This window comes from Chaetodon auriga, chromosome 17 (assembly GCF_051107435.1).
Source record: "Chaetodon auriga isolate fChaAug3 chromosome 17, fChaAug3.hap1, whole genome shotgun sequence".
Lineage (NCBI taxonomy): Eukaryota > Metazoa > Chordata > Actinopteri > Chaetodontiformes > Chaetodontidae > Chaetodon > Chaetodon auriga.
In genome coordinates, this window is record NC_135090.1 from 4,509,289 (window position 1) to 4,522,832 (window position 13,544).

The 13,544-nt window shown below is 41.7% G+C and overlaps 1 protein-coding gene across 4 annotated transcripts in view; it reads left to right on the forward strand.

The window, feature by feature from the left end:
• The window catches only part of ptprua (protein tyrosine phosphatase receptor type Ua), a 178,718-nt gene that overhangs the window by 120,710 nt on the left and 44,464 nt on the right, over positions 1 to 13,544 (forward strand). For all 4 annotated transcript variants that reach the window (XM_076754324.1, XM_076754325.1, XM_076754326.1 and 1 more), the window contains exons 9-12: positions 3,380 to 3,489; positions 5,274 to 5,475; positions 9,228 to 9,330; positions 10,969 to 11,248. In XM_076754324.1, the coding sequence (XP_076610439.1) occupies positions 3,380 to 3,489; positions 5,274 to 5,475; positions 9,228 to 9,330; positions 10,969 to 11,248 (695 nt within the window). The remainder of the gene's footprint in view (positions 1 to 3,379; positions 3,490 to 5,273; positions 5,476 to 9,227; positions 9,331 to 10,968; positions 11,249 to 13,544) is intronic.

Here is a 13,544-nt window from a genome sequence, read left to right on the forward strand (position 1 = left end):
TACACAAATCCATGCCTTTAGTCATCCAGTACCAGCGATAAAACACAAATATTGACTCACAAAATAAGCTGGATCAGCGTAACTAAATGGAAGATCAGCCTTTTAAATAGAGACCAGTGGAACATTAATCAGCTCGGGCCGTGGCCGGTAGCAAAATGGTAAAATGATTTTGCTTATCTTTGTATTAATATTTTCCTGTGTACATCAGCAGATTAGGCACATTCTAATGCAAATTCTCAGAGAGTGGAAGTACAGAAGGTCAAACACTTATTGTTATGTTGAATAAGCAAGGCTTTTCAGTGTAATTGAATGGCACTTATGGATATTCTTGACCCAATGGAGCGAGTGAGAAGGAATGACGGCTATGATATGAAACCGCAGCCTTTTTTTTTTCTTTCCATTGCACCTTCAAAATGTGTTTTACTTTGTGATATTGTTACAGCAACACTTGAAAATACCGAGCAGTGGAAGAGATGTAGAAAAACAGGCAGCCCTCTTGATTATCTGCACCTACACATTGCTGTCTTATGGGCAGGAGGAAATGAATTAGCATAAACAAAGTAATGTACAGAATGTAGCGTGTTGTTGTAAACTTATTCAGCAGATTTAACTGGTTAGGAAGTGACAAGTTCAAATGTGTCAAAAAACAAGTCATGATTGGGGGGGATTTTTTTTCCACCACTTCACTTGATATTTTGAATGTCAGCACCAATGGAAAGTTTTGCTTTTGAGCCACTGAATGCCAGTCTGACAGTCCCCAATCCCCCTGTCACAAGGAGAGCTGCCATCACCCTCACAACTACAGTAATTGAGCCGCAGCCGGTGACAGTTCCTCCTGCCTGCTTCCTGTTGGGCTCAACAATCAAACACTGGCGTAGCACTTTGCTTATGCTGTGTCGATGCTGCTTGGAGGAAGCAGATTCGCCTGTGAGGAATTCATGAATACAGCAGGATTTTCTTTTTGTTTGCTTTGCCTGCCTCAGCTTCAGATTCTGAGGCTAACACTCATACAAACATAGAGATCTTTTTAGAAATAAAAAGTCACAGACAGCATTTTTTTAAGCACTGGGAGCATTACACCACACCGCACAGCGATGGTCAATCACTGGCCGTGGTACACAGTTTTTTATGCATGTACAGCAGCGTGAAGCTAATTTGTAACTGGTCCTCAGGAGAGTTTGAAAAAGTATAGAAGCAACTTTAGTATCAGCACCCAGTAATGAAACACAAAAACAGAAATAAAACTAAAGACGCACAAACACCAAGCACAAAAAGCTGTCTAGCTTCATCATCGTGAGGATAATTCTGTTTCTGTCTTTCGTCAGTTTGGGATATTATATTCATTGGTAATAATGACATGGCAAGTTCATTACTGGGAATGTCAAAGCTTTTTTGTTTGATTTGAAACTATCTTTTCAATGATCTCAGTTCTTTTGCTTGATTTTACACATCAAAGAATACTTACATGTGTTGGGGAATACTACTGCAGTCTGAATGAAGACTGATGAATGTCTACATGTGCGGAGTTAGACCAGGCCTCTGCAGCCCGCTGCTTGAGGCTTCATTAGCCACTGCCAGCGTAATATACCTTAAGCCTTTGACTGAACTGCCTGCAGTTGAGTTGCACTGTGGGTAATGTAGGCACTAGATTTTGACAAGCTAGACTAACGCATGGAATGAATTACACAGTATCAGTGGTTCTTCTGCATCAATTTTTATACTTTTTCACTGTGCATCGATGTGTCCGACCATGTTATAGCAAAGCATACATTTGCAGACTTCTGTTTTAACGCGGTCATGCCTACCAGACTTTCTGTGGTACAATAGTACTACTGCAGAACAATCATTTTGCCCTCTCAGAGGAGCTCTCTTTCAGTTTTACCTCCAGGAAAAGTGGATCAGATAATGTGGATGTAGGCAATCAGGGATGATTGTTTGACTGGTGCTTTTGTTTTGCCTCCACATAAACGCCAGCCGTGGCCGGAGGCGTTATGTCTTTGGGTCATCTGTCCGTCTGTCTGTATATCCGTCCCAGTCTCACGATGTCATGTTTTAGGAGCGCCTTGAGGCAGTTTCTTCAAATTTGGCACAAATGTTCATGGATGAACTGATTGTAATTTGGTGATCAAAGGTCACTGTGACCACACATAACACGTTTTTGGATTGTAACTCAAGAATTCATGTGTTAATTATGACAAGATTTCACACAAATGTCTCATAGGATAAAGTGATGAGGTGGTGATATTTTATATCCAAAATGTCAAAGGTCAACTTCACTGTGACATCATAATGTCCAAAAACAGTGCAAAACAGTACAACAGGCCATTATTCAACTCCTCTGGGAAACCATCGTCTCTAAGTGAAGACAGCATGTTCCTCACTGGAAGTTATTCACTGGAACCATACACATCAATATAGTGATAACTTCTGTTTCACCAAAAAAAGGACATAATACCTTCTATTAAATTCCTTCAAAGTCTTCACTCCATATATGACATGAGTCTGACAAACATGCACGTAACTGCATCTTGACTGCTTGGGGAGGCAGACAGCTTGAGCTTTCATTTACTGTATTTTCCTCCATCTTCCTCCATTTTAAAATGGAAATATGATTCACTCTCACGTAGATGTAGCCAGGTTTATTTTGGAATCCTTTCAGGTGAGCAACCGTTGTTTAATCCACAGTCTCTCATGATCCATCTGAACTTCAGTTGCTTTCCTTAGTAACGGGGCACACAGTCACTGCTCTTTCAAAGCCTGTTTGAAGAACATTGTTTCACTTCCATGCACAAAACTATCAGACTTAGTTAACTCTCTAAACTTTAGAGCTCTCTTACTTTCTATTTTGTTACATGTTAACGCTCCAAGGCTATTACCACAAAGCACCACAGCCAACAATGCACTGCGAATGATTATGTATTCTCAGAACTTAGGAAACTGTCCAGCACTTCAGGCACAAAAAGAGTAGGTGTTCTCCTTTAAGCAGATGCATCTCATTAAGCCAAAAAAACGCAGAGCAGTACTCAGGCAGTTCACAGGTTGGATTACTTTGCTGTTTTGCTGTCAGTAAGGTGCTAAAGAAGAAAAATCGACTGTCATCCTCCAAGACACGGTGCTCTGTTATCAGACAGTAGAAGCCAGAATCTCAATTCATCCTGGGGGCTGAGAGCAAGCCAGTCCACAGTTTCCTTTCATCACCTCCCTTCTGCTCTGTCTCTCTGATCCCTCTTTTTCGTCCTGCTCCATCCCTCCCTGGCCCTGTGCCTTTTCACTCTGTCAAAGGTGTTTTTACCCCCTGGTGCCTGTGCAAGAGTCCATTAACTTGAGACCTGAGCAGAGTGTTTGTTTCAGAGAAGGTTGTTTTTCTCCCCTGCTATAGTTCCTGGCGGCATCGCTCCAGAGTCCCTGACCTTCACCCCGCTCGATGACATGATCTTCCTTAAGTGGGAGGAGCCCGTGGAGCCCAACGGTCTCATCACACAGTACGAGGTAGGGGACTTTGTTAGTCATGCAACAGAATCCACGATCCGCAACCATTCGGCTGCCTTCTCATACACGCTAATCCTCTCCAGGTGTAGGATGTTATTTTCCCCTTGCCAGTATCTATTTTATTCATCCTCCCTCAGTATAATGACTCAAATCAAGGAAAAGTCTCCTCTGCTCACTTTAAAGACTGCACTGCTCCCCCTCTTTGATTTCCCCCAGGCTTGTTTTTTTCCATTTCTTGCCCAAACGCTGGTAGCACACATGAGCCTGAGCCACTAGAGTGGGGAGGACCCACTTTTCACAGTTCATGGGATTTACTGTACATGTTCATATGGTAATTAAGCTGAGGCACAGACTTCAGGCTGTAATTACATGGGGGACAACCACTCTAATTACTTATTTGCCTAAGAGATGCCTCCACAAGGGGGCAACTTTAAATGTTTCTAATTAATTATTGATGGTCCCATATCAACCCGTAGACCTTTTCAGTATGGGCTTTGGAGCTTTATTCTTGTGGATGTGATATTGGCCAGTATGTGTTTTAGTACCAAGGGGGTTGTTTCTATATATGGGACACCACCTGGTTAATCTTCACACAACCTTGACAAACTGTACGTCATTTATAAAAAAAAAAAAAGTTTCTTATTTTTGTAGCAAGAATACATTCAAAAGACATCGTCCCAACTTTTCCGCTGTCTGTCATGGCCAACACTCATTGCATTACTGTAAGCTCCACACCATTTCTATTATGGAAAATGCATAAAACCTTGCATTTGAAATTCTTATCAGCAACCTTTTTTTTTTTTTTTTTTTTGATGCAAGGACGTTGTTGTCCAAGGAATACCTGGTATCGTGGCAAAACAATTGACCAATTCCTGGCAGCGCCAGTATACAATCAGGCCAACAGTGCTGTAAAACGAGGATGTGACAGAATCTACCTGAGTGTGATTATCAGCAGGTAACTGCAGCAGAAGATGTATTAGATCTGTGCTGTGAGACATCGTTTTGCACTTGTCCAAAGATTAATTAAGGGACATTTCTTGAGAGAGCCTTTAACTTAAATGCAATCTAAATGCAGTCTTTCAGGTAGTGTGATAAATAAGGCTGTGAGTCATATTACAAATAGTCCACGGGCTAATGCAGTAAGATTTCTTCTGATCTAACAGTCGTATAAATTGGGAATTACTTAGTATGGCTTCATTTGAACATGTGCAAGAACAAGTTGAACAAGTTGGCAGCCAAAGACCTAATTTAGGCATTTCTGAAAGTTTGATCATTTCCATGAATTCAAGAGCTCGTAATGGGCCACAGTTCATTTTTACTAGAGCTATGGGGATGTCGGCCTGTTGGTCGGTCCACCACTTTTAACTAGAATGAAATATCTCAACAGCTCGTGGATCACTTGCTGTCAGATTTAATACAGATACCCACATTTTGATAGATGCCCATTTTCCCCTCAGGATGAACTGTGCTAACTTTGTTGATCTCTAAATTTTATAGCACCAGCTCATCATTTAAATACGTCCAATACATTCCCATCAGCCTCAGCTCTGCTTTGTGTTTACTGCTAATTAGCAAATGTTAGCATGAAAACATGCTAAATGAAGATCGTCAAAATGATAAATATTATACCTGCTTAACATTAACATGTTAGCATTGTTGTTGTAAACATATTAGCATGCTGTCATTAGCATGAAGCACAAAGCATCACCATGTCTATACAAAGCCTCAAAGAGCTGCTGGCATGCCTATAAATGTGTTTTAATCCATCTTTTCCCTGTTTCCAGATCAGCTACCAGAGTATTGAGTCATCAGACCCTGGCATTAATGTGCCGGGTCCTCGCCGTACAGTGTCCAAGTTGAGGAACGAGACGTACCACATGTTCTCTGGACTGCATCCTGGAACCACCTACCTGGTGTCGGTTCGGGCCCGAACCGCCAAAGGCTTCGGCCAGACAGCGCTGACTGAGATCACCACCAACATCTCTGGTGAGGCCTCGTGCTGACTGAGAGAGAGAGAGAGAGAGAGAGTATGTGACTGGGTTAAGTCAAAGTTTGGCCCTGAATGGCAACAACGGCAGAATGTTCAAGTATACTGATAATGTATGCTAATAAAGCATAATTCAGTCACTGTGATGATGCCACTTTCAAGAAAAAAATGTTCTTTTTCCAAACAAAAAGTGTGTTTTTACTCAAAGCCTTTGCAGATGATAGCAAGGAACACTAAATAATGACTTGTAATACCCCTTGTTTGAAGAGCTTTTGATTAAATTACGCATACACTTTTAAATTATACAAACCATTATTTTCTCACAGCCAAACAGCTTTCAGACATGCGTTGCCATCGTTTCATGAAATCACAACAGACCTGAATTATAGTGAACTACAAATGTTCCATTTCAGCGGTTTGAGTGAAAACAGCTTTGTTCAGCCAACATCACCGCAAACCGAGTCTGTGTTTATCATTCAAAGGCGACGCAGCAGCTGAGAAATTAGAGCAGCAGTGTTTGTGAGCGAAGAGGTTGCCGGTATGGATCTTGGGATCGGTCTGGAAAATGTGTCTGGAGGGAATGTGAAACACTCTCATCTACAAATGGATATCTGTGAGCTGTTTCACTAATTGTGTTTACTCAAATGCAACATCACATGCTATTGTGATGTTTTCCCATAAGAAAAGTACTGGGAGTTAGTAGAGTTTGTGAATGATTTGCTTTTTTCCAGGAGTCCATACAGATATAGTGAAAAGTAGGCTTCCCAAACAGGTCACCAGGTATCACTTTCTCCTTTTTTCATTTTTGGAGATACATCAGTATAGACCTCTTGATGCTGCCTGAGGAAGAGTGCCAAGCCTGAAACCTCAGAGGCTGCCATTCCAAGCCTTTTTTGTGTTGTTCAAATGCCTAAAACGACCTATACTTTCAACTCTAATACCAAAAAAGTTTCAGACACTGTGTGAAACATAAATAAAACAGAATGCAATGATTTGCTAATTATTTTTGGCCTACAGTTTATTCAATAGAATACAGTACAAAGACAACATATTTCAAATTCTCATCTTTTTAGTAAATAAACACTCATTCTGAATTTGATGCCTGCAACATGTTCCAAAGGTGGGGCTAGGCCATGTTACCCACTGACACTCATTTGGGTTTTGAAAGCTAAAGTCTTTCCCATTCTTTCTGAAATAAGACTTCAGTTGCTCAACAGTCTGAGATATGTGTTGTCATACTTTGCACTTCTTAATGCACCACACAATCACAATAGGAGACAGGTCTGGACTGCAGACAGGCCAGTCTGCTAGTTGCTGTAATATGCAGAATGTGGTTTGGCATTGTCTTGCTGAAATAAGCAGGAAAAGATGTCTGGATGGCAGCAAAGCCTGTATGGACCTTTCAGCATTAATGGTGCCTTCACAGATATGCAGGTTATGCCATGGGCTCTAACACACCCCCGTACCATCAAAGAGCTGGATCTTCAGCTGAACGCTGCTAACAATCTGGATGGACCATGATTTCCAAAAACAATGTGAAATGTGGACTCGTCAGACCATTGTACACTTTTTATTTTCCCATGTCAGATGAGTTTGGGCCCAGAAAAGTCGGTGATGTTGGTGCCCCAGTCTTTAGTTGCTCTTGTCTTAACTTCTTTGAAACATGTTGCTGCATCAAAATCAGAATAAGCAGATATTTACAAAAAAAAAAAAATCAGTGAGGTCAATCATGAAATGTGTTGTCTTTCTACTGTTTAAAATTTAATCTACTCTAAAAGAATTAGCAAATTATCACATTCTGTTCTATTTACATTTTACAGTGTCACAACTTTTTTGGAGTTGGAATGAGTCTGTGAAGAATCTGTGTCAGCCAGATTGTTGTTCTTTCAGAAGCTATTGCTAAAGCAGTGTGATATCCTTCTTTTAACCACGAACCAGCACACACATTCTCTTTTTGAGAAAGCTCTAAAAATGAATAATTTATGTGCCAACTTAACAGAGCGTAAAGTTAAACTGTATTTTTGTCATTTTAACACATGGCATAACCAATCAAAGCTCACCCTTCAGGTTCAACTCAGACTGTTAGCTTCACAGTCTTGTGGTAGCAACCAGCAAGCAGCTGTTTTTTGTTTTGTGGTGACTACAAATACTATTAATTCCATTTCATATGCATATATTTAGGTTACTGAATTCATTACATCTGCGCCCTCAACACTTTTTATACAGCTGTGATGCTCCATTGGAATAAAGTGGTTAAAGCTGTCAGACTATAGACTCAGTGATCTAAATGAATAACTTTGGTTTAAGTCACTTCAAGTCAGTTTATTTATATACATGTAGCACCTTCAAAAACAAGGATTTGACCTGCCGTGCTTTATAGTCAAGACACATGGGTCAGAATCTGCCTCAATACGGGCATGAATGATTAGATAAGGTCATGATTGATATAGATCTTGTACCAAAAAATGTTCGTAAATTCTTCCCCATGGCACCTGCTCTGCATAGACCAGCTCATATGAATCATTTTTGAAACGTTTATTTGAATGACATCATCCTGCCCATGATCAGAATGTTCAATGCTGCTGCTGGAGAGCTGCAGTGGTACAATAGAAGTGACTGTACTGGACCACACAGCAACCAAATGCCTGTGAACCATGATATTGCTGATGCAAATCGCAGAGCTTGGTTGGCTTTTACTGGATAAATAAATGTTTTATTATTTGAAAAATATCATTAAACATGTGCCTCACTGGATCTAAACACCATGAATTTCACTAGAAAGATTAATCTCGAGTCCTTTATTTGTTGTAACCCCACGCTTTAAATAATGCAGCCGTCCTCCATCCCTGCTTATTATCTGTCCCTGTTCCATCTGGTTTAGAGGGTGGCCTATGTGGGATCACGACTGCCGTAACCTCCGGTATCACAAGCTCTCTGCTGGCTGTGCTGTCAGAAAAGCCCAGCGGGAAGCCTGCTCCTGCACTGTTTTGGTAGCGAGCATGAAAGTGTAATGTTGCACTATTAGTCTTTTCATAATTCATGGTGGATTTAACCACCTAACATGCACTGGCTCAAACGCTCCTCGACACCGCTTTGGATAATGCAGACCCCAGCTGTTTGTGTGCTAGCTTGTGTGTGTGTGTGTGCGTGTTTTCCGGATGACAGGTTTCACAAGCAGATTTTTACAACAAGCGGTAATGCCTCCGACGCAGAAACGTTTCCACTTGCATTGTGGAGCCTTTTTGTTTCAGCTTATCTGTTGTACCAGGGTAGCCAGTTGCTTCACTACACACTCCAGTTAATTCACTCCCTGTAGTAAACAGAGATGCGAACACTCAACCTCATTGTCCCCAGAGCTTTGCTGAGGTTGTGCAGCTTTGAGATCTGTCCTAATTATATTATAAGGGCCTCTTGTTTTCTGTGTAGTTGGCTGCTGTTTCTAGTCATCATCAGTCAGTGGCACTGTGTGGGAGGCCTCCACACACTGTAGTACACAAGGGACGTCTGCGGGTAATGAATAAAGATAACACACTCTATCTTTTCGTGTAGGGGTGGAAAAATTACTGAAATATCCAAGCAGAAGTGCAGCTTCATGTCTTTTTAAACTCTCAAATAAACAACACATATTTGATCTTTTCCAGGAAACTCAAAAGTTAAAGGCTCAAAATGATGTAGCCTTTCCTCCAGAGTCCTTTTTTTGATTGTGCATTAACTCTTCTGTGTGGTTTTCCTGCTTTATTCCTCTTCTCAGCCCCAGTCTTTGACTATGAAGACATCCCCTCTCCACTGAGTGAGTCAGAGAGCACCATCACTGTGCTGCTGCGCCCTGCCCTGGCAAGGGGGGCTCCTGTCAGGTACAACTAAAACACTGTTCACTCCTACACCAGCATTCATTCAGTGCTCATCCGCACTGTGATATTTATAGCTGCAGTCGAAAGAACTCTCTACAGCAAATAGTTCTGGAGGGTTGTTGCATACCAGATACCCTTTTAAGAACAATGCAGGAAGAACCTGAGTCGTTTTCTATTACAATTTAAGACTGAATGTTTGAAATGATTCAAATGAATTTCCAGTGATTTATTCCTCAATCTGGCCGGGGTCATCATCATCACCAGGAAACTGAATCTGATCCTTTCCTGTTTGAACTTGCATGGAAACAAAAAAAAAAAAACATCAGTCTCCTTATCCTGGAACCTGCCTCGCCATGTCAGGCAGCGTTGGAATGACAGCACATACCAACCAATCATGTGTTGACTGGTTGACAGCTGTGTCACTGTAACGAGCGCCACACTCCAATTTCAGTCAGGAATCAGGGTTGAGAAAAATGGAGGCAGTGGGCTTTGAGAAAAACTGAAAGAGAAACTCCAATGCTTCACAGAAGAATGAATTCCTCTGGATCAAACATAACAGGGCTAAAAGAAATATGTACAGTTGTGTGGCATGTGAGGCAAGCTTCTTCTCATCGAGGTGGCCATGAATACAGTGCTATCTGCAAGATAGACACACAGTGCTGCGTTGAATTTTTACAAGGAATTTTTGCATTTTAAAGTAATTTAGCAATAACACTGACACTAAAAAAAAATGTCCAAGGGGCTTTAAAAATTAACTATTACAATGGCATATGGCATATTTAGATATATAAAGATATATACAGCGTATTATAATAGCATTTTCTTATTGTTATTTTCCATTTTTGCAAAGCTTTTTGACATATATTTTCACCTCAGAAGAGTTCCATTGCAAGTGCTGAATCATGATTTAAAGGGGAAAATGTAGTTTCATACAACGTGAATCATAGTTTCATTGTCATTTCTGTCATTACTTATAACATTGTACTCACCAAGTTAACTGCTGAGATGTGGAAACATGGTAACACTGCGAAATATGAAGTGACAGGGCAGGAAACAGCCGTCAGCAGTGACAGACAGCCTGAAAACAAACCCCCAGCAGAGCCAAACTTATCTGAAAGAGAGAATAAAGACACATGGTAAACGTATTCCCCAAATTGTCTGTTATGAATATCCATCACAGTTTGCAGAGCGGCTTCCTGTTTCAGCCTTGAGCTACCGCACCTACCATGTGGAGTTCAGGTTTCCTCAATTTCAGGTTTTCCTCTAAGTGGTTTATATCATTCTGTTACCATCAGACTTCATCATAGCAAAGACCAAAGACACTGTCTGAAGGTTCATTCTTGAACAAAGTAGTTTAGTCAGTATTCCTAACTGTAGTTCCACTTACTTTTTCAAAAATTTTCAACACATCACACACTCCTAGCAGCAGATGGAATTTTCAAGGTAGATGATAACATACTGCGATTGAGGACCCTGAGATGAAAGCTAGGAAGACTACTACGAAGTACACTAGAAAGTGGACTTTGAGTTAAGATTGTTTTGTCAGACGTAGCGTGCAGTGTGTATTTATATGACTGTATAGTAGGAGACAGCCGTTTGTTCTGCTTCAGTAGTGCTAAGCTCCACACTGTCATCTTCCAGTGCCTACCAGGTGGTGGTGGTGGAAGAAGATGGCTCCCGTCAGGTGAGGAGGAGGGAGCTGGGTGCCGTCGACTGTTTCCCCACACCAAACTCCCACAACGAGGCGCAGGCCAAAGGGGCCCCGCATTACTACACAGCTGAGCTGGCTCCCAGCAGTCTGCCCGAGGCCACGCCCTTCACTGTGGGCGACAACCACACCTACAACGGCTACTGGAACAGCCCTTTAGACCCCACCAAGAACTACCTCATCTACTTTCAGGCCACCAGCAACTTCAGAGGGGTGAGAACTATTAAGATGCCTGACAAGGCTTTTGTTTCTGAGGCTCAGACACACTGCTTTTATGTTTTAGCAACCCTGACAGTCAATTTAGATTTGTGTCGAGCCAGTCAGAAGACAGGAGGCAGCGTGCTGGCTGCGCTACGAGAGAGGAAGCAGCTCTCTGCATAAACAGGGTTTTATTTCTTACCAAATGGGGGGATGTGTGTAATGCATTTTTAGGATGGCTTTTGGTCGATTGCTTCCCAGTGGTACATTTTGGACTTGTTAATGTTGCACCGTTTCCAAATGAAAATGTGTCAAAAACATCACGAGAGCAAAGTAGCCAAATGAATCTTAACTGCTTTTAGAAGATAATTACATGCAGAACACAATGTGTGCTGCTGCATTTTTTTGTAATCGTCCAGTTGTCAGATTCCCGCACATTCAAGCTCTTTAAAAACTTTTAGAATGTGTTTTTTTTTTTTTCTGCAGGGAAAATCAAACACTGCCTCCCGGGCTTAAAACGATCTGAAAAGCAACTCCTCGAGCAATTGAAAAAGTGACTGAAGCATGAATAAGGAATGTGCTGGCCAGTGTGCACAGAAGCAGTGAAAGTAAATGCTGTTTAATTCATTAGGTCCATATGGAGCTTGTGTGTGCCCGCCTGCCTGCCCGCAGCTTCTCATCTAGATATCAGTAACTGACTCTTCAGAGGGTGCAGCCAGTTTCCTTTGAGTTCAGTAATGGTGGGTGTTCATAGCCGGGACGGCCGCAGTCAGCCTCTGGTCAGGGTCGGGGCCGACACACTATGTCTGACTGAAATCTTCACCATTTGATCTGAAATCAGCAGGAAGCTTTTTCCATCATTAACTGCTATTTGTGATGATTTTCCAAATTAAACAATTTGTTGGCGCAGTAGCTCGGAGACAGAAATCAGCCAACACAACAAACTGGATAATTTAATTCATGTTGATGATTTTCTTTTTTGTCCTGCAAATATTTTCGTCTCTGTTCTGTTTTCTGTAGTTGTGTTTCGGGGGGGGGGGGTGGGCTTCTCGGGGACAAAGAAAAATAATTTATTAAATTATTTTCACAATCACCCTGGATAAATTAGATGCACAGGGCTCATTGTGGACCATGAGCTGCCATTGAATTGAAACAGTAATTGCTTTGGCAAATGTGCCTTCAGTGGGGCTTGAAAGATGCATGATTGGTGCTGCCAGTTTCTTTTGACACACACAGCAGTAAACAGACACACACTTTTTCTCTCTACCCTTATATTCGGTATCTAGATTACCGCTGTCTATTACACTAAAAATGAATAGACTGGCATGCTGATAGTTCATTTTTAACCCCCTGTTGCGTTGATCATCACTAATCATCTGGGATTACCTGTCACTAATCCCAGTGTTCACTTGCTGGACACACTAGCAGGTGGACTGGGTAGGTTTGGGTTCTGTTCTGTTTTTGATCCAGCAAAGTGGCATAGATGGTAAGATACCCAGATTCACTAAGCTAACAAATCCATTGTTGAATCTTTCATCTGTCTTCGCTACGCTTAACTTTATGAAACATCAAAATGACATTTGTAAGTCGGTGCTCTCTTCCAGTCAGTGTCCTACCTCGAGACAGCGGCACGGCCCTGTAACGCCACTCTGTGACTGTCAGCAAACTGTGTGTCTTTGCTGTTCAACAAGATCAGCAGAGTGCCGGGTGAAACAGTCGAGCTAATCACATCATTTCATTTCATCGTTTCAAAAGCTCTCTGTTAGAGCTGCGCTAATCAATGTTTTTATGTTAACGCTGGATCAAATGACTGCATGTAATGTGAGATGTGTCGCTCATAGTGACAAACCCACAGGGAATCATCAGCTTACAGTTCCACCCAGCTCCATGAAGTGTTTTGGCATCATTAAGATCACTGTTTTTGGTTTTTACGGCTCGCAACTCTGCTGTTTAGGTTCATTTGCCATTCTAGTCAGTGCATGTGATTCCACCGGGTGCAGTCTGTCTCCTGTGCAGAAGCGTCCCAGAAGTGACTCCACTCTGCTCCACAGAGAATACATGCAGAATCTATTTTTGGTGGCCAGACCGGAAATCAGACACAGGAACAGTTTAGAGAATCAAGTGTATTTTCAAAATAAAACACTCCGTGCAGTCTCCGGATCCCACATCACGTGAAACACACATTAAAGAGAGATTTGTCTGAGGGGTTGGTGGAGACCAAAACAGAGCTTGAAGGAGAGTCAGTATGAGGCTCATTTCTGTCAGCTGGTCAGACATACAGCTGCAGCTGAATGCTGATGTTGCTCCATGT